This window comes from Phascolarctos cinereus, unplaced genomic scaffold, assembly GCF_003287225.1.
Source record: "Phascolarctos cinereus isolate Bilbo 61053 unplaced genomic scaffold, phaCin_HiC Scaffold_726;HRSCAF=1367, whole genome shotgun sequence".
NCBI classification, from domain to species: domain Eukaryota; kingdom Metazoa; phylum Chordata; class Mammalia; order Diprotodontia; family Phascolarctidae; genus Phascolarctos; species Phascolarctos cinereus.
In genome coordinates this window covers 404,313,070-404,338,936 of record NW_027556098.1, presented here as the reverse complement: position 1 = coordinate 404,338,936, position 25,867 = coordinate 404,313,070, and the positions used below count along the sequence as shown (strand labels likewise).

Genomic DNA, 25,867 nt, shown 5'->3' with positions numbered 1-25,867 from the left:
TGAGAGAGGATGATGCTGGATTTACACCCCAGGGAGAGTGGAGAAATGGCAGCGCTCTTGGGAAGCTCAGAGAAAGAGCTGCTCTGAGAATGATAGCGCCTTCCAGTTTGGACGAGCCGAGTATGAGATGCCCATGGGCCAGCCGACTGGTGATGTCTAATGGCCACCTGGTGATGCAGGCCTAGCTCAGGAGAGAGACTGGGGCTGAGCCCTCGGGAGCTGATGAGGTCACCAAGAGAGGAATGCAGACAGATTAGAGGGCCAGGACAGAGCCTCGGAGAGATTCGGTCAGTGGGCAGGACATGCACGATGACCCAGCGGGAGAGGCCACACAGGAGATGACATGCCGGAGGACGGGGTGTCAGCAGCACTGAGCGCTGCACAGGCCAAGCACAAGTACGATGCGGGACCGCTGGTCACTCTGCAGAGAGCAGTTTCGCTTGAATGAAGACGTCGGAAGCCAGACTGCCCAGGACTGAGGAGTACATGAGAGGAGAGGAAGTGGAGGCACCGAGTATAGACAATTTTTTCCTAGAAGTTTGGTCAAGAAAGGGAGGAGAGACACAAGAAGGTAGCTTGAGGGGATGGATGGGTCTAATGAAGGTTTCTTAAGGATGGGGGAGAGACCTTTGAAGGCAGCAAGAGAGGAACTAGCAGACAGGGAAAGACTGAAGGTGACTGAGAGGAAAATCTGCTGGAGAAAACGTAAGGGGATAGGATCAAGGGGAAACATACCAGGGGCTGGCCTTGTCCATCTTATTGGGAAGGAGGAGGAGAGAGTGGGGGATGACGTTGGGGGTTCTAAGAGAAAGAGAAAGGGATCTCGTGTGAAAGGCCTCGGTGTTCTCAGTAAAGTAAGATGCGAAGTCCTGAGCTGAGAGGGCCAGGGAGAAGATGGTGAGGGAGGCTGGAGGAGAGAAGAGGCGATGCCGAAGAGCCTCTGCTACGATGCCATCTCCACAAGTCCTCCCCAGCACCGCCACGGTGCTCACTTCATGGGACTTGTGGGAGAGAAGGAAGCGCACAGCCCTTCCTCAGAATTCTGGGCTGTTTTTATTTTTTTGTAGGGAAAAGTTAAGAATTCAAGCTAGCCATCTTTTTCTTTGGTCATCCTCCTCTCTGGTCTACTGCCCAAAGGAAAAGGACACAAACAGGTGGCATTACCAACTCTTAACTCTCCAATTAAGTTCTATCCCCTTACCAGCAGACTGCTCAGACACTTCCTCAGAATTGCTTCCTGTCTCCTCCTCCTCTTCTTCCTCCTCTTCCTCCTCCTCCTCTTCTGATTCCTCACTGCTGCTCTCTTCTTCTTCCTCCTCAGAGCCAGACCCTGACTCTGCTGGAGAAGAAAGCAGAAAAGGAGAAGATAAATCTCTGGTGTCCCTCCCTTGGAGAAGCCTCGCGGCCGCCTGACAGAATCTGTCTATCTGACGCTGCTCTCCACTACCTGATGAGGACTCAGCTGAGCTGGTCTTCCTTTCACTGTCGCTGACATCTTGTAAATCAGAAAGGGGATCCCTCTCCTCCAGTTTCTCCTCTTTGACTAGGAAACAAACACAGACGGTGGCAAAGGTAAGTTCGGGGAAGAAGTTTGTCAATAATTAAGACAATCTGCAAAGGCTTTGATTTACTTTTCATAAAAAGACATTTCATTCATTCATTTCACAAGGGTTTACAGAAGATGAGCTGTCAACCTTCAAGTAAAAGGAACAGCATCTCTGAATGCGTGACTAAGAAGCCCACAAGGGGAAGACTCGATGGGTCACCTGAGCAGCCAATCTAAAGTTCATCAGATGGGAATGGAGGGCTGATCCTGACATGGAAGCACAGTATCTGACCAGGCCATGTGCAGTGAGAGTAAGCATACTTTAATTAAGAGAGATACGGATTTTGCTGAACTCCCTCCTAAATAAAGCTATCTGGTCACAAGAGCCCCTGGGAGAGAATGTTACTCGTGACTGAAGGCCGTGGCCATCCAGGCCTGACTGCCCTGAAGCGTCTGTATCCTACTCGAGAGACTGCTCCATTTTTACAGAAATACACGGCCTGGTTCTTCACAGGAAAAACCACCATCCCCGAGGTTAAGTACACCACCTGTCTGCTGGGGAAAAGCTCCCCAGAGACTGTCCCAACAGTGAATTGTGGTGAAAAGCCAGCAAGCGCACGTCCTGAGAGGCACTGACCGCAGTGCCCAGCTGGCACCCAGGCAGAGGCTTACCTGGCTTCCTGCCATCCCCTTGCTCAAATCTCTCTCGCTGCTGGCGTAATGGGCTTCGACTCCAGTGACTTATTTTTACTTTGTCTCCATAGTCTTCTCGCACTGTTCTGTGATGGGCAGAAACTGGCAACCCCAGAAAAAAGAAGGCATTGACACCAGCTTGCTTAAACCAAAGGCCCTTTCCTCAAAGATTCCTCGTGCACACAACTACAAGACGAGCTGTAATCCGTCGGGGGGGTAGGGTGGGGGGATAGCGCTTATGTCCCCAGGTTCCATCAGAGCTGCTGGGCTCGCGTGGGGCGTTTTCAATTCAGAGGCACAGAATCTCAGAGTTGGAAGGGCCCTCAGTGGCTACGCAGCCCAACCGGCATCTGAAAAGGGATCTGCTCTGTTACATGAACCACAAGTGGTCGTCAGCCTTGGCTGGCAGACCGCAAGGACGGGGCACCATCCAGCCCGTGTGTAGACAGCTCTTCCACCCCTTTGTGGCTCCCGACTCTGTCCTCCAGGGCCTAACAGAACAAGACTCAACCCTCTTCAAATCCTGGAAGGCAGTTGTCCTGTCATCCCCCAAAGGTTTCTCCAGGCTAAACATCCACCAGTCCTTCAACTACAGCTCACACAGAGGCCTTTCAGCACGTTGGACACCCTCCTCTGAACACTCTCCAACTGATCCAAAAGCATAATGCCCCCAGTACTCTGTGTGAGAGCGGGACCATCCCCTCCCTAGGCCTCTCAACTCAGCAAACATGTCCTCACCTCTGAGGTGAAAGGCACCAGGCTGGACAGTGGGAATGCAGAGACAACAACCAAGGACAAAATGGGCCCTTCCCTTAGGGAATTCCCATTCTAACAGGGCTGGCAGGACACCACACGGACACAAATCAACACCGAGTAAGCAGGGGAGTGTGTTCTCGTGTGTATACATCTCATCCCCCAGACAGCTCCACGAAGGCAGGGGCACTGTCCTGGCACGCCTTTGGCTCATCCCCCCACGCTGGGCACACATAATAAATGCTTGTTGACTGAATGACACCAAGGCCACAGGTGGGATCCCCAACCACACCTATCCAGAGAACATTAACTTCTGTCCACGGACCATAAACAGTTTCCTTGATTTCTAGCCGCCACGTTACCAATGTTCTCCCGCCTATCACAAAGGAGACCTGTGTGTCTGTTTCAGAACAATCCACTAGCACTGCTTAAAAAGCAAATAAGCTCCTCCAACAACATCCCTTCTCCCCTGACCACATTCACTGCCACCCTCTACCTGCCACCCACCCACACATGATCTCCTGGTGTTGGGTTTTCCCTAACGGTAATTCTCAAAGAGGTGCAGAAATCAACAAGGAGAAATTGGATTCTTCATCTGATCATCACCCACAAGGATAGAAATAATGGCCACTCTGGAGAAAAGTGGCTATTCTATGTTAGAATTTATGAGCAAGGAAGGAAGAAGAGGAGGGCTGGGCACAGTCTGACAAGGAGCTTAGATTTGTAGAAAGCAAATTTCAAAAGGTTTAGAGAAAGGAGAAGGATCCCATTGATTCGAATTCTCCAGTCAACGTTAGCACAGCAGAAGACACAAAAATAAACAACGCAGACGAGGATGAAGGGAAGTTTTCTAAAGAGAACAGTGTAGAGGTACCAGAAACCATTAACCAACTTAGGTCTTAAAAAGTCACTTCCAGAAGACGTAAGCAAGAGCAGATTACTGGGAGTGAACACAAAGGCCCAGCACGATCTCTGAAGCACAGGGAAGCCCAGAAGGAGTTGGCAAGGGATTGTAAGGACCACAAAAAGGAATTTTTAAAAGTTACACTGGGGTTAGGAAGAGGCCCAAAGAAGAGAAAAAAACTGTGCCTCAGGACATATGGGACAATAACTGACAACAGAAAAGGCAGAGACCCAATCTTTATTTATTTATTTTTGTGAAGGATAAAGATCTTTGGAATAGGAAAGGATAGAACAAAAATGGCAAACAGGGAGTTGATGCCCAGGACAGTTAGGAAGATAGAAGAGGATCTAATTGCCCTTGATGAGTTCCAGTTACTTGGCTTGTATTACCCACATCTCCGAGGACTGAAAAACCTAGAAGTGATTGCGGGAATGTCTGGAGAAGGGCAGAGGCTGTCTCAATGCCAAAATAGGAAAGAGAAAGGCCAACAAGGTGATCTGATTCCTGGCAAAATGAAAGAACTTCTCATTCAAAGAATAACTGATCAGCCTCTTGATCAAAGAGAGCAAGCACGGCTTCCTCAAGAATGGGTCTGGCCAGCTAGGCTGCCCACGACGAAGCACACTGAGGTCTGATGAGAGGGGAAACTTGCTGATGGTCAGAACTGTCCCAAAAGGGAACGGGCTCCCCGTCACTAGCACTCTCCAGGCAAAGCTGGAAGACCACCTCCTTGGCATGATGTAGAGGAGATGTCTGTTCAGGCACGGCTTGGCTTAGATGGCCCTAAAGTCTTTTCCAACTCTGGGATTTCTTACATGAGCAGCACACAAATAAGTGTTACGTGTGTGTGTTGAGGCTGACCAATCCTCCACAATGGATCTTCCCATTTTGTGCACATTTACTCTGACCCAGAGGCCAACAGAGATCTCATGTATCTGCCAAATGTCTGACAGCTTCAAGCTCAACCTTTCTGTGAACAACTCTGAATCCATTTCAGCCTGTTTGAGGGACTGAACATTCAAAGAGTCCTTTTCTGGAGCAGAACTCACCCTAACAAGGCCCTCCCCAGCTCAACACACAAAGGAGCATTCCGCAGGGGCGGCCTCTGTGCAGAGGCCGGCGCAGGCCCGGGAAGCCCGGCTGGCCCCGCTGCCCTGCTGCCCAGCTCGGGGGGCCCCGTTACCTTCTCTTCTGGCCTCCCGCTCTTTGCGGCGCTCCTCGGCCCGTCTCTCCCGCTCCTTCTGTTCCCTCTGCTCCTTCTGCTGCTCCCTCATCTTCCGCTCCCGTTCCCTCTTTCGCTCCAGCTGTTCAAGACGGTCCCTGGAAACAATCGGATGCCTACTTTTTTTTTAATTCAAATAGGAAGTTTCCAATATTTTTCAGCACTTTCATTTACAAATGATCTCTTCTCAGCTTGTTCAACCTCAACAGCTTATGTTAAAACAGCTGACCTAAGAAAAGATCTTCTGCAAAGAGACAAAGAATGCACAAAGTATTGTTCTCAGAGGCATGTCACTGGCAGAAGGAGCCCCGAATCCTTCTGCTGGAACAGAAAAACGGGAGGCTCCAGCAGTGGTTCTAGTACTATTTCTATTCAAGTTTTGCCAGACTACATCACCAACATTTCTGTTTTGTTTTGTTTTTTGGCTAGGCAACAGGGTTAAGTGACTTGCCCAGGGTCACACAGCTAGTAAGTGATATGTGTCTGAGGCCGGATTTGAACTCAGGTCCTCCTGAATCCAGGGCCGGTGCTCTATCCACCGCGCCACCTAGCTGCCCCCATCACCAACATTTCTGGAGTATATATGACAACCCAGTTTTAAAGAGAGCTCTGAAAACCAAAAACCCCATCAACTATGCAGAGACTGGGGCACCTCCGGGAACAGTCCTGAGGAGGCCAGCTCGGAGGACGGAGGGACGAAGCCTGATTTCTCCAGCAGCTGCATCATTTGAGGCAATCCAAACCTAAGCATGCCTCCCAGAGTTCACCAGAGTTTCATCCACCAGTTGAGTAAATACAAGCTTGATGGATAAATTAGGTGGAAATTTAGGGGTTGCTTGGGGGAAAAACATCATTTTCTTGATTATCATGAGAGTCATCACTGTTCTCTTCTTAAAAAATACAGGTGGTACAGTGAACAGTGCTAGACTTTGAGTCGGAAGACTCGAGTTCAAATCCTGCCTCAGACACTAATGGCTTGTGTTGACCTAGTGTGAGTCATTGAAACTCTCTCAGCCTCCATTTCCTCATCTGCAAAATGGGGATAATAACTTCACTTACCTTCTAGGATTATTATGAGGACCCACTGAGAAAATCTATGGAAGGCACTTTGCACACTATGAAATGCCATATCAATGCTAGCTATTGTATTATTATTGTTATTCAGTTGTAGGGTGCCAAAAGCTGAAAACTGGGAGACCACAGAGGAGAATTAAAAGGTATCATTTCTGTAGGAAGTGAGTCAGCATGCTTGCTAATATGACACAACAAAGTCTAAAAAGCACATTAAAAACCACCCGAGCCCAGGGGAAGCAGCAGGCAGAGCGGCTGGAGAGAGGACCTCAACTCTGAGCAGGCTGGCGGCATGACCCTGGACAAGTCACTTTCACCTTCTGGTGCTATCTGCAGGAGCCTCTGAAGACTCAGCTATGAAGATGGTGCCGTTCTCCCTCGGCAGAGGGAGCCCCAATCAAAGCTCAGTTTGTCTATCTCCGAGTCTGGTCCCCCGGCACACCAGTGGTAAAGGAACAGCCAATTCTGTTGAAACTGAGACCGGCTAGCTGAAGGGAAGCTGCCCACTGGCACCCAGCTTCTAGGAAACCTGCCCAGAGCCCAGTGTCTGCCAACGTGTGCATCCCTCACCATCCCAAGCCGGCCTGGGGCTTTCCCTCTAAAAGCGCAAGGGGCCAGCTGAGCAGAAGCTCAGACATTTCCACCCACCGCTGACCCAAGGCCCTCAATCTGGCTCCAATTCCCTTGGCCAAAGAGTCAGCTTACTGAAGAAGTGAGGAACCTGTGGGAGGAGAGAGCTCCTTAAACAGGGTCAGGACTGAGGGGTCTGAGTAGCTAGAACAAAACTCAACCATCCCATCTCCTCTTCCTTAGCTTAGGCTCCTCTCCCCTTCTTAGGGAGTTCCATCTATCAATGAGCAGACAACAACCAAACTGAAGTAGCTGCTTTGCCCCTGCAATCCCAGGGCAGGATGTCAGGGCACAGGGGATGCAGAATTCTCTCCTCTTGGACCCCTCTCATCTCAGATGGTCAATCCCCGCCCCCCCACCCCCCCTCCAATGCTAGCTTCTCCAGCCATCCTCTGGATCCCATCCCTTCTTATATGAAGGAGGGAAAGGACTGAGGAGGAGTAATCTGAGAGAAGGTAACTGGCAAATTGATATAACAAAGAAAAAGCAAACATGAAACAAATTGGTAAGATGGCAAGATATGAGGTAAAAGAAGTTAGTGAGAAAAGGGAAAACTAAAAGTTGTATTATAGTGCTTTGGCTCAAGAGAAGAATTTAGAAAAATGAGAAGGGTAGACAACGGGTGTGATAAAATGTGAGACAGGATGCCAAAGAGAACCGCTAATCTGGGAGGAGAACGGCTGGCCAAGAACATGGTGTCTAGGGATTGGGTCTGGATTTCTAAACCTCAGTCAGTTTAAAATACGAGAATGTCAGGCTCTCACCCAGGCAGAGTACACTCCTAGTAAAGTCGAGCATGAATGCTGGAGCACTGGGTCTTTTTTTCTTCTTTCCTTTTCTTTTTCTGTAATGAGGGCTAGCTCCCCAGAGAGGGGAAGAGGAATGGACATAGTCAGAGTCAATGTAAAAAGAAAAGGCAGCAACAAAATGAGATTTATCTTAAAAGGAAAAGAAGTTGACGTAGTTAGCAAGGTAAAAGGTTGTAGAAAGGCCAGAAGGGAGTGATAAAAGGGTGTAAAAGTGTTAAAAAACATTCTGAAGAAATAGTGCGGACACTCAAAAGCAATCTGATAATGGAAGCCACATGGAGAGGGCTGCAGGGGTCTGCATCAGGCAGGCTGGGTTGCTGTGTGTGACTTCTAACAAATGTCAAGCTAAACACGGGTTTCCAGGAGCACCCTGCCACAAGTGGGAGGGCAGCAGGGGCCAGGAGCAGAGAACGTGGAGAAGCATCGTGCCAAGGTGTGGAAGGCCTTCACGAAGGACGCCTGTGACACCTGAGGACCCTGACTCGCAGGGAAGAATGCCCTACTCAAAGAGAAACCCTGAGAAGCAGTCTGAGAATTAGGTTCAGACCAATCTCTCCCCCGACATGCCACAAGCTCAAAACAGCCGCCTGACCTGGACAGAAAAGATCACACCACTAAACAAATTGTAAGAGAATGAAGTCAGGTGCCTTTCCCATCTCTGGCTAGAAGGAGAATTCTTAACCAAATGGGAGAAAGTGGAGCTCACAACAGATAAGACAGATGGTTCTTATTCTATGAATAAAAAGCTTTTGAATGAACAAAATCAATGCAACCAGGATGAGAAGGGAGACTGCTGAATGGGACAACCATCTCTGCATGCTATCCAAGATCCATGGTCCATTCCCACTTCACGTAAGCTCCCGGGCAGCTCTGCAGACCCTCAGTGAGAGGCTTCAGTGCCTGCAGCAGGTCCCCCCTATCCCGCCACTGTCCAGCCCCCACCTAGAGTCCCATTTATGTAAAGTGAGAACTGGCTCTATGTAAAATGAAGAGCCATTCCCCAACTGGCCAAAGGACAGGAATAAAATGTCCTCAAAGGAACTGTAAACCAGCAGACTTTGGAAAGGCTGCTCCAAATCTCTAATGGGAGAAATACAAATCCAAACGACTCTGGTTTCATCTCATTCCCAGCAAATTAGCAAAGCTCAGAAAAGATGGAGTCAGAGCTAGAGGGACTGTGGGAAGATGGCCTGCAAATAAGTTGTTCACAGAGCTGTGACCTAGTCCAACCATGCTGGAAACCAATTTGGAATTATGTTTAAAAAGTGGCTAAACTGTCCACATCACTGACCAGCTACCCCACTGCCAGCAACCCAGAAGTACAAATCCAGTGGCTGTCCCCTGAGTGGGGAAGAGCAAAACATGGCAGGGCACAGGAAGGCCTGGACCATGGCTGGAGTGAACAAATGACCAAGAAGTCTTACGTAAAGAGCCCGAGACTACAACGGATGATCCAGAAGCCAAAGGGAGAAGAGCAAGGGAATGGGGAGGGTGAGGACTCCCTTGCTCCAGGGATCTAGGGAGCTGTTTTTCAGCCAGTCAAGAGTAAGAGTGGCCCCATGGTCTTCCTGGGGCATGAAGCCTCCTGGCCTCTCATGAAGACATGTCTAAGAACTACTACCACTGGCCCAAAGGACCATCCATTTCTGCTCCTTGCCCTGGGCAGTCCCAAATGATCCTGCAGGAAAGACTAAATACCCAAGATTACAAATGTCCTGGGCAAGTAACTCAAGACCACAGGGCAAAGTGTATTTTCTTCACTGGTACCCACTGAAGTCAAAGATGATGTCAGAGAGGTGAACAGAAGGGAGGTAACCAGCCGGCCAAGAAGATGGTGTCTGGGGATGGGGCATGGATTTCTAAACCTTAGTGAGTTTAAAACATAAGAATGCCAGATTCTCAGGCAGGGAGAATATACATCTATTAAAGTCTGGCAAGAATGTACTGTTTGGTGGTCTGAAGACTCAGATAAAATCTAAGGCGAAAAGGACAGAGAAGGGAGGAAATCATTGGTATTTTCCCACCAAACTAGATGTCAAGTATGTTCTAGAGTATGACTAAGAAAAAAAAGAGATAGTGGCACCCAGAAGGTCAGAGGTGACAAAATCCAAGGAAGTGCCAATAAGAAAACCCACCTCCTCAAATATTCATACACAAACCACAAAACTGAGGACAGAGTAGGATCCCAGCACGGTAAGGAGGTCAAACTGACCACCAGACATCACTGAGAGTTTGTGGGATGAGCCCCACGAGTCACAGGCAGTTCTGCACAGGCATATGTGGCCCCACCAGGTGAAGATCTGAGGGGGGCCAGGGGAGGTGGGGAGGAGCACTGGACAGTAATAATGTATGTGCACATGAAGAAATCTAGGAATCGAGAAAAGCAGGGCAGAGAGCATTTCTGTGAAGACCAGCAAAGGGAGAGACAAAAACAATGTTGTCAGTGGCTGCAGTCGACCACAGACCATCAGGACAGAAAAGACGAATTAGACAAGGAGTCTGGCAAACATGATAAGCCTAGCATAAAGGCATGACACAAGAAAGATGGGGGGCTTCAATGACCCAGACATCTGCTGGAATTCTGCCAAAAGCAGAGCATCTCCAGAATAACTGCACTGTTCACAGGCAGAGGGTGGGGGAGCGTAGGAAACCAATAAAGGAAAATTCTATGCTGGACCTGATTCTCACCAACAGAGCGCAACTGGGTGTTGGGAGTAGAAAAACCGGAGTGAAGTGGCCTTCACCCTAAAAGTTTGTGTTGGAGGAGGGGAAAGCCAGTCACAGTCCAACCTGAACCCTAGATTGGGAGGAGACAGGAAGGACATCTATATTTCAAAGGATTCTGGGCAAAGGAAATCACTGACTAAAATTCTCTGAGAGATGGAAAATTCTCAAGAATGAAATTCTGAAGGTATACAGAGAAAGACAACCCCCCTCCCCACTGTTATCTGACAAAGTTCTAGAAGTGTTAGTTATAGCAAAAAAAAGACAGAAAAACAAAATGAAAGCTATAAACATCAGCAGGAAGGAGATAAAACAATCTAAAGATCTACAGATGACATGATAGTTTACCTAGAAAACTCCTCAAAACCAGACAAGAAACTGATCAAGATAACAGCTATAGCAACATAGGATACAAAATCATCAATTTTTAAATGAAATTAACAAAAACTAGGAGGAAACCATGAGAAAATGCATCAAAAATAACCATAAAATTCATAAGATATGTGATCATTAACTAACCAGCACACACAAAGTTTATACGAATACAACTACAAAACATTCTACAGAATAAAGGGAGAAAAATAACTGGAGAGACATTCACTCTTTGTGGGGCAATGCCAATAGAGTAAAAATGGTAATACTACCTAAATTAATCTATACGGTTAGTGTTATACCAACCAAATTACAAATGATAAGATTCACATGAAAGAATAAAAAATCTAAAATCTCATGGGAAAAAATGAAAAAGGAACAAATGAAGAGGGTAGAGTATTACCATAACTCCAGCTATTAGAAAGCAATCACCCTCAAAACCACTTGGCTCAGGCTAAAAAACAGAGAAGTAGATTGTTGGAAGAGGTGAGATAAGCAAGAAACAGAAACAAACCAAAACAGTCAATAGTTCAGTGCGTAATAAACCCAAGGCCATAAATCAACAGGGGAACAGCTTTCTTTCTGATAAGAAACACTGGGAAAACTGTAAAGTATTTAGTCACAAATTAGGCTTTAGACCAACATCTTACACATAACCTGAGTATAAATAATCACACCATCAAAAATTCAGGAAGAAAGAGATCAGTACCTTTGACAATTATGGCTATGAGGAGAATTCTTCACCAAAAGTAGAAGATGTAAAGAGGCAGGAGTGGGAGATGATTGATGTCAAGGCAAAAGGCATCAATAAAAACAATTTTTTGAAAGTCATAAAATGGAACAATTTTGGTGAAGACGAAAAAGAGGAGTTTTTTGAAGAGACATGTAGAAGAACTGAGAACTCCCCAACATGTCAAGATTTTTGGAACACACATAAAGAAAACAAAAGGCAGCTAGGTACGGGAGAGCTTTCTGGTAAGAATACCAGGAGAAGCGCTAACGCTCAGGACTGAGACTGAGGAGGAGTACTAAGGACAACAAAATGGACTTCTTAGCTAGACTGAAAAACAGAGGCCACTCAAAAAGGGATGAGACCTTTGCTTGAGGTGGCTGGAACAGTGATCACTGACCATAGAGGAAAGGAGGGATTCTATTGAGATTCTGCTTTCTCAGCCACTGAGGACCTTCGGATTGGAAAGGAGAGAATAAAAATGACTCAGCAGGGTGTGGACCATCAAAGATAAGAAAGGTGATAGTCAAAGAAGACCTTCCTGCTTTGGATGAACTGAAAGCCCATGGATCCGATGAGACCCCTCCCCCCTTCAAGGATTCAGCAAATGGGTAGGTATGAAGGCTGAGCCCTTGCCAGTGACCTCTGAAAGATAAGGGAGAACAGGACAGGTACTAGAGCATTGAAGCTCAAAGTTCTGGCCTGTTTTCAAAACAGAGAACAGAATCTGCAAGTAAATGATGGGCTAATGAGCTTGATTTCAACTCCTCGAAACATCCTAGAACATACTGTTAGAAACAGTTTATGAACATCTAGAGAAGGAAGAGGCTGTCAACTAGGGTGGTTTCAGCAAGCTACTTCTTTTTCTGATGTGGTTACTGAAGGGGTAGGTCGGGGAAAGCTACAAATATAGTTTTGGGGCAGGGGAAGGGGGTTGGGTCTTTTGGAGACTGGATCTCCCTAGCTCACTCAGGTTGGAAGAGCAGCCACCACTCCTAGGCCCAGTGCTGTTACTGATCGGCATGGCTTCTCTCCTCCTTTGCCAGCCTGGGGCACGTCGTTCCTAGGAATTCCCCATAGGGCTGCCAGACTTACTGAGGATTCCTGACAGGCTTTAGCCCTCCCACAGTTCAGAGCTCCTGAGGAGCAGGGATTACAGAAGTGACCTCCTCATGCCTGGCCTAAATAGTTTTCCTAGATTTTGGCTGTGTTTGATGAAATAGCCCCTGCAGTTCTTATTGAAAAGGTGGTAAGGCCCCTCCTTCTCCTGCTGCTGGAGGAGCCGGCCACCACCAGGAAGGATACTGTAACCATCAGAACCAACAGGTTCTTCCCTGTAAACAGATGGTCAGAGATGGCTGCCACCCTGGAAAGGCCACAGCGCCTAAGACTGAGACTCGAGAAAAGTCAGCCAAGACACACAAGACGGCTCCAGATGCCGTTTTTGTCTTTGGATTCAGAACCCAATCTGGTGGTGGCAAAACCACACAGGCTCTGACATGATTTAGGATTCCCCTGACTATGCAAAGAAAAATGAAGCAGAACACAGACTTGCAAGGCATGTCCATTATGAGAAGAAAAAGACATGAGGAAAACAGCAAAAGGAACACAAGAACAGAATAAAGAAAGGAGGGGTAATGCAAAGGCAAAAGTGGGTGCTGGCAAAAAGAAGGAATAAAAGGCATTTTGGAAGATGTTTACCCATGAAGAGAATATGGATTTTTTCATCAGAGCACAAATAAACTATATAAAAACTTCCAAAGGCAAAAAAAAAAAGTTGATGAAATGCAAGCTAGATAATGGTACAAGTGTGTGGACTGGGAATGGACTTCATGGAAAGATTTGAAGAGTCCTAGATGATAGTGGGTTAAGAAGAGGTCCTCCTCAGTGGCATGTCCCACTAATTTATGCATAGCCCTCTAACGGGTAATGGTTTAGATAAAGGCCCTGACAGAATCCTTATGAAATCTGAGGAAGCTAAAAATTGAGGAGGGAGAGCTAATGCACTGGATGAGATGAGTCGGGATCTAAAAAGACCATAGCAGGTTAGAGGATCAGGCTAAATCTAATTAAGGTGAACTTCATTACACTTGGATTTGAAAAAAAAAATCATCTCCTTGCTAGGGGAAGCAAGTTGTCTGAAAAAATCTCGGGGTTTTAATGGATGGCTAGTCCCCTGGGTCAGCACAGACATGTAAGCAGACAAAGCTCTGGGGATCTCGGGCTCCAGGACCAAGGAGGTGACAGTCTCACTGTCCTCAACCCTGCTTTGACTCCATCTGAATTCTGAGTTCAGTGTGGGGCATCATGGTTCAGGAAGAGTACTGGTGAAGAGCCTGAAGTCTGCTTCACACGGACACTGCTTGGAGGAAATGGAGATGCTAGTGTCGAGAAGACCGGAGGAGTGGACGGACAGCTCCCTTCAGGTCATCACAGAGAAGGAGACAAGACGTGACTGAACACAGGAGGGGCCTCCACAGCCACCCATACGTTCAGGTCTCTATTAGGAAATCACAAAATCCCTGAAGGAGACCCGTGGATCTGGATGTAAAGTGTGGTCGTTGGTCCCAGCTCAATGGAAGGAAGCCATGTGAGTTTGAACAATGCAGCCCAATCAGGGGAATCGCTATTTGCACTCATTCTGGACCTAGCTGGGCTTACTGATTTTGCCTGGTCCCACAGGGAAGAACTAAGAGTACTGGGCAGAAGCTGCAAACAGGCACGTTGAGGTGGGATGCTGGGAGACACTTCCTCACGATTCATGGGGGCTCTTTTTCCAGGCAGGGGGAGGGACTAGTTCCAATTCTGACACTGTGTGACTGTGTCCCTTTGTCCCTGAGGGCCCCACCCCCTCACATCCCTTCCCCGCCAGCAGCTCCAACCTCTCCCATCCCACCAGAGTCTTCCTTCCTGTTTAAGCCTGCTCATGAAATGCCTCCCCACAATCCAATGACCACTCTCTGCCACTCATTTTCATGCCTGAATGTTACGGGTGGATGACTTCTTCTCTCTACTGCCTCCTTCTCTTCCAATCTGACCACTGGCTGAAACTAAGACCCCCTCTTCCTGACTTCACGCCCCCTTCAGAAAGCACAGGCACCTGTCGACATCCCACATGGAGCTTCCCCCAGCAACAGGCCCGCCCCAGACTCTCAAGTCCCGGCCTATGCCCCTGCGTGGGCACTGCTCCCTCTATGGGAGCGCACAGGAACGCAGGAACCTCCCCCCAGGTGTTCAGGCTCCCTTCTCGTCCTTCACCGATGGCCAAAGCATCTTCCTGACATACGGATCAAATGACGTCCCTCTTCTCTCAAACCCTTGGATGGTCCCAAATAGTTTAAATGCCTTGGCCTGGGACTCAAGGCGCTCTCCAACCGGCACCACTTTCCCTTGCGGGCTTCCGTGTCTTCTTGGCTCTAGCCACGTGGACTGGCCTTGCTTTCCCCTGACATGTTTTGGTCACACTTTTCCATGGGCCTAGCATTCTGACTGCCTCTCCCGTCCAGTACTGAAGCCGCCTCTCCCATGAAGCCTTCCCTGATGCCAGTTTGCTGCTCCTCTCCCATAAGAAAGTAATCCTTTTCCCCTAGTGTAACTTTAAAGTGCACGGATTTAGCACCAACGGAACCCAATCAGCACAGATCTAGAGCTAGAAGAGCCCTTAAGGGCCATCAAGTGCAACCCCCTCATTTTACACAATGACACTGAGGCCGAGAGAGACAAAACAACTTGCCTGGGGGTCACCCAGCTAAGAAGTGTCTGAGGCAGAATTCGAACTTAAGTCTAACCACCACACCACCCGGCTGCCCATCATCTGGTACTACACTTGCTGGTTTATATACTGCAGGTTCCTTCTAGAATATGAGCTCCAGGAGGGGAGAGGGTGCCTCTTTGTCCCCAGCCCAGGCCTGGTTGAGGCTCTCCATCATCATTCTGCTGATTTCCCAAACTCAATTATTTACACCTCTTCTCTCCCCTTGCTTCCGTGTCCCACTAGGGGGAACAATGATAGTGCCTCCCTCACAGGGCTGCTGGGGGAATCCAAGGAGAGCTCTCAGTGCCCTTCTGAGCTGCTGTAGCGGCCCTTCCTTGGCCCACTGCTGGCTCTGCTCTCTGCCTCCAACTTCCTCCTGCTCAGGTCTAGCTTGCCTGAGTGATGCTACAGGGCTCAGCAGAGGACATCCTTTAACCCCTGGCTCTCCTGGCCAAGAACTTGGAGCCCCCACTTTTTAAGCTGGCACTGAGGGAGGCCCATTAGCCAGCACCCACCAGGCCCCCCTCCCTCAGCTCTCATAACTCCTCAGCTGACTCCCTGGCTTTAGCTACATTTAGAACACCACACTACCCTTTTGTCCATCATTTCCTATAAATCTCAGTTTAAAGTTATATTTCTCTAGGAAACTTCCATTGTCTAATGCCACACTGACTTCTTTTATTCTCCCTTCACTTAGCATTATGGACTGAGCCTGGATTCTACTCCTTTCTCCTTATGGACACATTGCTTTTTAAATTGTTATCATGTCTTTTCACTCCTTAATGGTAAGGAATCTTACTAGTGTTTTTGCACTCCACAGCACAGCGCTCAGTACTGTGTTCTGCATCTCACAGGTAACAGTAATATTAATAACGACGATGACGACGACGACAGCAGCCAACATTTACAAAGCACCTACTCTGGGCCAGGAGCTGTGCTAAGCAGTGCAGAGGCTGGCTGGCTAACAGAAGGCTCTCACCTCTCCCTCCTGGAATGTTCCCGTGCCATCTCCCTCCTTTTCTGCCTCTCCCATTCCCGCCGTGCTTTATCCTGCTCTTCCCGGTGCCTTTTCCGCCGCTCATGTTCTCGCTCCTTCTCTTTCACCCTGGCATGCTTCCCTAATGAGGGGAAACATCCTGTCACACTCATAGGAATACACTGAAGTTCCAGGAATTTAATTTAAAATGTAAGTTACAGCACATGAGAAAGCAACTCCCTTTGACTGGATTCTCCTTTTATGTGATCAGGATCTTGACTCAGAATTCTAACCAAAATGTCAGTTAATAAATCACATCTCAAATGTAGCCCACAGTTAAGTCTTCTTCAATACCCCCCTTCCCCACCCCACGGGTCCTCGCAAGTACACCCCCCCATCAGAATCATTTTAGAACTCTCCAGGTTCTCCGACACACTCTCCTGTCTTTCATGTTCTACTTGGTGCATGCCACAAGACACATCGAGCACCAGAACAAGGGCTGGGCCTAGGCTCAAACTCTAGCTGTGCCACTTCCTGTGTGGCCCTAGATAAGTCACAACTGCTTCAATCCCTTCAGTTTCCTTGTCAGGAAAAAACAGATAATAATTCCTGCCCCGGCTCTCTGCTTCAAGGATCAATTAAGATAATGAAACGTAATGCAATAATGGAAACACTTTGTAAATTGTAAAGTGTTCTATAAACGGAAGACAGCCTGCTTGGCAACAAGACTGGCCACAAGGCTGAGCGGCCCACAGGAGGCGCCGGAGCAGGCCAGCGGACGCAGAGGGGACAGGGCGCACGGCGCTGTCCACTCTGCTCTCTGGATCTGATGGACCACTGTTCTCACTGACAAGCGACAACAAACGGAATGTGAATTATGATTACTAAATCAGCTCAACATTAAGCAGCAGGGATGGAGGTGGGGACTTGTATACCCTGAACCAAATAAATGTTACCTCATCAAATCATACCTAGGGACAAAACAATATAAAAATAAGAGGGAAAAACTCTGCAAAGGGATAAGGGCCCACCTCTCCAGAATGCCCTAGGGAAGAACAAGCTAATGGCAGAGTGACTGGGCATGCAGAAGGAAAACAGCTCTGTACCTCCCTCTGCTGAGTGACTGCGATGCCGACGTTTTTCTTTCCTCTTCTCATCTTTCCTGTGATGAGCTTTCTCTTTACGGGACATTTGCTGGGGGGGTTTGATAGCCAAGGAGTCATCTTCTTCACCTCTAAGATTACAATGCAAAACAGCAGTCACTCTATGCACAAGTGCACTTAAAACATAGCACGGAATTAACAGCTTAATTACGAGCATGGCCATAAACTACATAAAAAGACAGCAGGAGGCACGGCTTCTCTCTGCCCATGGAAATGAAGGAGGGGCAGCTGTTAGTCAGGATGTAAAACCTGCAGTCACGGCAAAAATGTATTTCTATAGCACATAGGTCAGATGAAAAGGTAAGGGCAAAGCCAACTGGGTGTACTGAGTGAGGTCCCCAGAACACAAGTCTTCCAAGCAAGCGGAACATCTGAGGAGCTCCCTTCTAGCGCCTGCTGCTCCTACCCCAGATGGGGGAAATGCCGCCATCAAGGTTTCTTCCCACTTGATTAAGGGGGGATGGATGTGCAGCGGCGGGGAAGCACCCTGCATCAGGAGAGCAGGCTTCTGGCCCCGCCGTCGCCCCGAGAAGCCGCACAGCCTCAGACGAGGCACGCAGCTGCTCTGGCTCTCACTTCTCTCATCTTGTGGTTGGAAAAGTTTAGTCTAGAAGAACCCACGGCTCCTCTAAAAACCTTGCAGCACTCTGAACATCAAGCTGTATCCAGACAGCTCAGTGGTGTGGCTGAAAGAATGCCAGGCTTGGAGTCCAGCCCCAGACACTTACTAGCTCTGAGACCTCGGGCAAGTCATTTAATCTCAGTCTGCCTCAGTTTCCCCATATGCAAAATGGGGATGATAATAATAGCACTTATCTCCCAGCTCAAATGAGATCTACGTAGAGTGCTTAGCATAGTGCCTGGCACATAGGAGATGCTATGTAACTGCTAGGTACTATTTATCAATAAACACGTATTAAGTGCCTACTATGGGCCTGGCATTGTGCTATCCCACTTCACTTCAGGTCACTAGTCACCCCACTATATTTATGACACCAAGAACCAGAAAAACTTGAATAACAGCTTATGATTCAAAAAGCTCTTTCCATATAACAACCATGTGAGGGGGCAATATGAGTATTATCCTATCTCTTTGATAGAACGGGTGCTGAGGCTCAGACAGGGTGACTGGCCACCTCTCCAGAACGGCACGGCTAATAAATGTAGGAGCAAGTACAAGAACGAGGTCTTTCAAATCTAGGACCAATGCTCCCAGGTCTCCTCCGCTGGCTAGATTCACCTCATCAATTCCTATGAGCACTGGCCCTGGACAGGATATGCCAGTAAATCAAGCTGATACCAAGTTGGCAAAACAACAGCCTTGCTCGGGCAACCTTTCCCATTTTTCCTATGACATCACAATCAATACATTATTATTATGAAATACTGCAGATTTTAAACAGAACTGTTACTGTTTAACCTACATCTAACTTCACATTCAGTCGACAGCTTGCCTCTGACACTCACTAGATAGGTGACCCACCTTCTGTTTCCTCATCTGTACAATGGGGATGACGGTACCTGCAGTACCTATGCCATAGATTATGGCTTAAAGGAAGTATATGTGAACAGTGCTTTACAAGCTTCAACATGCCATATAAATGCCAACTGCTGTTTTTATTTTTAGATCTTCAAGCACGGAAGAGGTGGGTAATTTAGGAGAAGCCACATAATAACTCAGTTCTAAACATGGAATTCAGACTAGCCATCAATCCCCAAGATGGACCTTTTCAAAACAACACTTGTCCACTCTAGCTCGACTGAAAAAGCTGGCATGACAAAGGCCCCTCCACCAGACTTCCATCCAGTTTCAGGGAATTAGGCGCCGCCCACTTACCTGTCTTCCATAGAATCTTCCCTCCTGTAAGGTGAATTCCTGATTGTTATCTCCATCCGGTGATCTCTCAGCTCCCCCTCTTCAAGGGAATCCCGCTTGGAATCCCGATCATCAGACTAAAAGGAAAACAGAAAGAAAGAAAACCCCCGACCATTTTACTTTTTGAAAAATGACATTCAGGTTAACTTCATCAATGACCTCAGACACAAAGTTTACACAAATTTCAATGGGCCAATAAAATACAAAAATCAAATTCTTTCATTAAGGGCATATGATGTCTCTCAGTGCCCATAACCCTCGTACTGCAGGAAGCTGTGTATGTCCTAAGAAGCCGGTGAATGTGTTTAGTGTAGTCAGTGAGACGGGCTGCTTGTGACCAACGTACAGAAGAGCATTAGGTCCCATGAGAGAGGCAGCGTTTCTCTTCTTCTACAGTTGCCAACTAGATTTCTAGACACTGCATACATAGAAAGGAAAGCTAGAGGACGTATAAAGCTCTATGGTGTGCATGGTACTGTACTGTATTAAATAGATACTTATATAAAGGTGGCATTCTATGTGACAGATCGTGCCAACTTACTGAAAAGCTCTTCTGAACATGTTATTTTGCAAACTAATAGAGATGTTAATTTCTCAAAGCAGTACTTTATCAATATTTATAAACAGAATTATTTGTAAGTGTGAGCGTGAAAAGAATTAAAAACATTAATCCAACTGCACTTAAAAATATTCAATAATGATGTTAGGTCCCAAATACTTTATTCTCCAAACAAATCTTCATGTAGCATAAGGGTTCTTAACCTTTTTCTGCGTCATGGACCCATTTGGTAGTCTTATGAGGTCTTATGGACCCTTTCTCGGAATCACGTTTTTAATGCATAGAGTAAAATACATAGGATTACAAAGAAAACAAATAATATCAAAATAGTTATTTTTAAAAAATGGTTCAAGAACCCCAGGTTAAGAACCCCTGATCTAGAAATAGCTTTAGTTTGTTATCTTTGAGATAAACTGAGAAATCAGATGGGGTTTGGGGAACTTTTTAAAGAGACTTTGGCTCACCTGTGACATTTGGAAGTACAAAACCACTTCACCGAAGAAGCGAGGTTCTAATGGAAAAATGAGTGCAAAGACATTAAACTTCCTTTTTACAAACCATGGACTTGACAAAAGTGGCTTACATTTTTTATGCGTTTTATCTCTGCCTTCTCTTCTTGTTCTTTCCTTCGCTTCTTTTCCTGAAGAATTTCATCTAAAGTTTTCACTTTCCAAGAATCCTTTTCATCACCCATTTGAGTTAAGACACACTGAAAGAAGAAAACATTTGAAAAGCATGAAAGAGAGGCTACGCACAGCCCAGCATGATTGGAGACACTGCCCACCCCGATGAAACAGCTGTCTGTGGGCAGGCAGGAAGGCTGATGCGCTGTTGGAAGAGCTCGGAACAGGCTGCACCCCGGGAACACGCCCCAGGTCTTGCTAAGCCAGTGCTCAGGAGCCCTTGCCCCCCGTGAGCGCCGTCAGGACCCATCCAGGCAGTGAGCAAGAGCAGTGGGAGAGCCCACAGCCCTCTGAGTAGGGGGAGGTAAATCAGGGCAGGGATGAAGCAACATAAGGATGACCCCTCTGGCTGCAGGGCAGAGCGAGGCCATGGATGATACCAAAGAGTGTCAGGGAAGAATTTCTATTTCTCAGCCTCTCTCCTAACAGCACCCAAAGAGAGGGCTTTCTAGACACTCACCTATTTCCTCTTACTCCACGTATTTTACAAACTGGATTTGTCCTCTAAGCAGGCCCAGGGCTCTACTGCCTCTCTGTCTGTGCAGACTCTATTCTTTATGCCAGGAATGGCCCCACACTTCTTTGCCTGCTGAACTCCTATCCCTCCTTAAAGTCCCACTAACACCTTCTCTAGGAAGCTTTTCCTGAAAACCCTCTCACAGGGTCACAGACCCACAGCTGGAAGAGAGCTTGAAGACAGCCCCGTCCAGCCCTTTCATGTTATAGATGAGAAATGAAGGCCTGGAGAGGGTATGGCACTTACCCAAGGTCACACAGTGGACAGAACACTGTGCAGGAAGACCTGAGTTCAAATCCAGCCTCAGGCTGGACACACTGGTCACACACTAGCTGTGTGACCCTGGGCAAGTCACTTAACCCTATCTGCCTCCGGTTCCTTATCTGTAAAACGGGGACAATAATAGCTCCTATCTCTCAGGGTTGTGGTGAGGATTACATGAGACAATAATTGTAAAGCACTGAGCACAGTGCCTGGCACACGGTAAACACTATCTAAATGTTATTAGTGTCATGATAAATGGTATAGATGGGATCTAAACCCTGGTCCTCCGGCTTCAAACCTGCCCACTGTACCTTACTTCCTCTATTAGAGCAACAAACTTTCCCCTGAGACTTAATGTAGTACTCTAGCTAGGTGGCACAGTGGCTGGAGCCCCAGACTTGGAATTAGGAAGAAGTGGGTTCAATTCCAATACTGAGTTGAAATCCCACCCCAGACACGGACTAGACACGCAACTCTAGGCAAGACCCTTAATGTTTTTGAGCCTCTAATTCCTCACCTGTATGGGAAAATATAGCATCTACCTCACAGGGCTACTAGCTCTGTGTGTGTGTGTACAAATCTACACTAAAGTGCTTTGTGAACCACTATAAAAATTAGCTATTATCTTTTATGTTTCTCTAATGTATTTATCATGTCTTATAATGTCAATATACACTAACCCACCAATCACCAGAACGTTGGCTGGAGAGTGATCAATTCTGAGGCTACAGCGATTCGCTAAGTTCAGCTTAGCTTCATCAACTCTCCCAGACTCCAAATTTTACACAAATATCAATGAGATGTGTCTACTGAAAAAAATTTTCCTTGCCTCTAAAATAATAATACAGAACAGCATTTACCCTAGGTACCATAGATGCATTTAAAAAGCATTACTGCGTCAATACCTCAATCACAGACATGGCCAGGAAGGGTGGAAATCACAGATCCTTGAAGCATTTATGTAGCTACAGACCCAGAAGGCCTAGATTCAAATCCCAGTTCTTCCACTTATTATTTTTGTGACCTTGAACATAACTGGGCCTCGGTTTCCTTATCTGTAAAACTAGGAAACTGGACATTATAACATCTAAAGTCCCTCCTGGCTTTCTCTATGATCCTGGGATTCTAGTTATCTGTGTTTGTACCTCATTTCGTTACTTGACAGTAAGTAAGTACAGGGGCTGTGTGATATCTAAACTTTCTGTTTCCTCCAGTGCCCAGCACTGGGCTCCACAAAACAGCAGCTCAATAAATGTTTGCTGAACACCTGAACTGAAACCCTGCAAGAATCAGATCTGGAAGGGACCTTAGAAACTTCTGCTGATGAAGGGTGCTTTCCAAGTATCCTCTCATTCACACCCCACAACAATCTTAGGGAGGCAGATGCTACCTGGATTCTCACTCCCATTTTCCAGATGAGGAAACTGAGGCACAGAGGTTAAATGATTTACCCAGTTATTAAGTGCCAGAGGACGGGAGCTCCTCCATCCCTGCCTTGAAATTGCACTGGCCAGAAAAGGAGGAGTAGGGGGCGTGGTGGAGGGCGGTGGCTGGGCCCTCAGTGACAGAAACAGCGCAGGATGCCACAGACAGAGCAACAATGACAATTCCCTATGATATATTGTCTCCCTAGGTTCTCAGTCACCCTGCGAAGTCAGCACCGCCGGGGTTATGAGACCCCCTAAACAGGTGGGGAAACTGAGGCTGAGAAACAAGCATTATTATCCCCATTTGATAGATGAGGAAACTGAGCTTCAGAGATGTCAAACCGCTTGCCCAGGGTTACACATCGACCGTAGGAAGTAAAATTCGAACCCAGGTCAGGCGCCTTACTCGCTATGCCATCCCACCTCACTTTCTCGAGCCCCTAAGCTGCGAGACTCCCCGGCGGGCAGGCCACGGGCCCAGGGAGCAAGTGGTGTCCCGCTCTGGGCCTCGGTTTCCTCCTTCGTAAAATGGACCACTCGGCGGCCCCGAAGGTCGCTTCTGGCCGGAGAACTCCGAGCCCACGCGGGGGGCGAGGGAAGGGGGGCGGGGAATCTCCCCACCGAGGTCTAGAGGCGGGCCCGGCCTCGGCCCCGCCACAGGCCCCGCGCCCGGACCCGCCCCGAGCCGCGGACAGAAAGCCAGCAGGCAGGCCCGCGGGCCCCCTGGGTGGCCTCCACCCCAGGCCGGGCATCTCCCCACCAGCCCCGGGCCCAGACACTCACCACCGCGCCTGCCGCCACCGCCGCCACCGCCGCCGCCACCGGACCCGGAGACTGAGAACCAGCATCGGGCGCGGGAGAAGTGCGTCACTTCCGGCTGCGACGCGGGCCGGTGACGTCAGGGAGGGCGGGGCGAGGGCGGGAGCGGGGAGCAGCGCCGGGGGCCAGCCCGCGCTCCGCCAGCCGCACTTTCGCCACGGGCGTGTCCTCCACTTAGGGACGCGAGCACGCGGGTGCCGCACGTGAAGCCCCGCCCCCCGCCAGGGTTGGATACATTCCTCCCAGCCTCCCCGGAAAAAAAAAAATAACCTTTCCCAGCAGGAGTGGCTGCAGCGGCCGGGAATCTGCGGCCACATCTGGATGCAGCCCGGAGCCGCCGGTGGCGAAGATGCGGCGCCTCTGGCTCCGAGCCCCCACGCGGCCGCCTCTTCCTGGCCCCCCGCTGGGCGCGGGAGGGGGCTGGTTTACACCTCCTCCCCCAACTCTTTCCCATTCCGGGTGCAGTGGGAAGAGAGCTGGCTTTGGAGTCAGGGGCTCTGGGTTCCAATCCTAGCTCCGCCTCTGAAATTCATTTAACCTCTGGGCCTCAGTTTCCTCATCCATAAAATGGGGTAGCTGGTCTTGCCGGCCCCGTGCGGATCCCCCAATCTCCAATACTTCTAATCATGCTGCTCCAGCCAGAGTGCCTGGGGAGAACCGAGGAGAGCTGTGCTTTTTGGGGGGCAGGCGGAGAGGCAGCAAAAACGGGGTGCTGCAGATCAGCTACCCCCGAAGGAGCTGGTTTTCCTGTTTCCTCATGCACGAAGATGCTCTTCCTTCAAACTTGACAACTGGCTGTGTGATTCACTTAACCACTGCCTCAGTTTCCTCAACTGTAAAACGCAGACAAGAACACCACCTACTTTCTGCCCATGGTTGTTGTAAGAATCAAATGAGGTAGTATTGTAAAGCACTTTGCATACTGCCTGACATATAGAAGGTGCTCAATAAATGCTTTATTTCCCTTTCTTGAGTTTTTTTTTCTTAAGGGCTGTACTGCTGTAGCAATTAATTAACCAATAAACATTTATTAAGTGCCTTCTATGTGCCAGGCGCCAGTGCTAAGTGCTGGAGATACAATAAAAAGCAAAAGCCAGTCCCTGCCCTCAGGGACCTTATTATCTAATGGAGACAAACACATGTATACAAAGGATAAATAGGAAATAATTATAGGGAAGGCACTAGAATGAAGAGAGGTTGGGGATGACTTCCTTTAGCAGGGAGTGCTTTAGTTGGGACTTGAAGCCAGGGAAAGACTTAGAGAAATATATAGCTACAGATATACACACACATATATAAATAACATAACAAATGTAACAAATGTATTAACCAATCAGCTATTTTTCTTCTATGTTTGTATTTCAAGGCTTGTTTTTTTGTAATAAAAGGATAGGAAATTCATGGCTGAAGAATCAGAGACTCAGTTTGGAGGGTACTTAAGATCCGATCCCAGCAATAGACCAGGGGTGTCAAACGTGGCCCAGGTCTTTTTTGCAGCCAAACTAAATTAAAAATGTAACTGGGGAAAATGAATAAAATAAATAAAAATGAACATGGTTAGCATGTGGTTTTCTAAGTCTCTATGTGGCCTGTAGGTATGCACCGTTTCCAGTTGAGTTTGACATTTCAGTTCTACACTATCCCACAAGGAGCCTTCTAGTTGTCGCCTTGAAAATCCTTCAGGAAAGGGCAATTCACTCCACTTCTGGCCAATTCTCACCGTTAGAAAGAAAAATTTTAAACTTAAACAAGATGAAAGCTGCCTCTCTTAAATTTCCATCCACTGTTTCTAGTCTAGGGTGAAGAACAAGGCTAATCCCTCTTCCAAAAGATCCCCTTTGAAATATTCAAAAACAGTTATCACATCCTCCCTCATTCACATCTTCAGCTCTTTCAGGTCCTTCAGTCCCCTATTGCCATCTTGGTGACCTTCCTTTGGACATGGAGCTGTTTGTCAACGGCCATCTGAAAATGAAGTGCCCAGAACTGAATAATAACAACACCCCAGAGGTGCACTAACCAGGGCAGAGGGCAGACTAATCTATGGGTGCCTAAGTGGACAGAAATTCTTTAATTTAGGTGAAGGCTGCTTCGGGACAGCTATGGCTCCCACTCTGGTGTCTTAGTCCACCTGAAGATCGAAACCACAGGGGCGAGGTATATTCTCTGGAAGTCATACATAACTTTGCACCAAACTGGGGGAGGCTGAAGGATTGGCTGACATGCGCTGAGTCAGAGGAAAAAAATTTAGCCCCTTTCTGTTTGGTCTGCTTGTAAAATTTTCCCCATCTGGAAAGAGGTTTATCGGCACAGACTACTGGGAGTATAGTCTAAATTCTTTCAGGTTTGGTGGATTCTTTTCATTGTGGGAACTG

General features: G+C 47.8%; 1 protein-coding gene across 8 annotated transcripts in view; it reads right to left on the bottom strand.

The window, feature by feature from the left end:
- The window catches only part of LOC110200664 (cyclin-dependent kinase 11B), a 34,993-nt gene extending 11,436 nt beyond the window's left edge, over nt 1–23,557 (bottom strand). For 2 of the 8 annotated variants that reach the window (XM_020976055.2, XM_020976061.2), the window contains exons 1-9: nt 23,457–23,557; nt 20,366–20,491; nt 19,185–19,300; nt 17,291–17,418; nt 16,188–16,326; nt 5,080–5,234; nt 2,219–2,341; nt 1,448–1,543; nt 1,202–1,339 (exon numbers count right to left, since the gene is read on the bottom strand). In XM_020976055.2, coding sequence (XP_020831714.1) covers nt 1,202–1,339; nt 1,448–1,543; nt 2,219–2,341; nt 5,080–5,234; nt 16,188–16,326; nt 17,291–17,418; nt 19,185–19,300; nt 20,366–20,476 — 1,006 coding nt within the window. In that variant the 5' untranslated portion in view covers nt 20,477–20,491; nt 23,457–23,557. Of the gene's footprint in view, nt 1–1,201; nt 1,340–1,447; nt 1,544–2,218; nt 2,342–5,079; nt 5,235–16,187; nt 16,327–17,290; nt 17,419–19,184; nt 19,301–20,246; nt 20,294–20,365; nt 20,492–23,456 lie in introns of those variants that run through there. The other 6 variants (XM_020976068.2, XM_020976073.2, XM_078145771.1 and 3 more) reach the window with 4 other exon arrangements.
- Between the last annotated feature and the right edge of the window lie 2,310 nt (nt 23,558–25,867).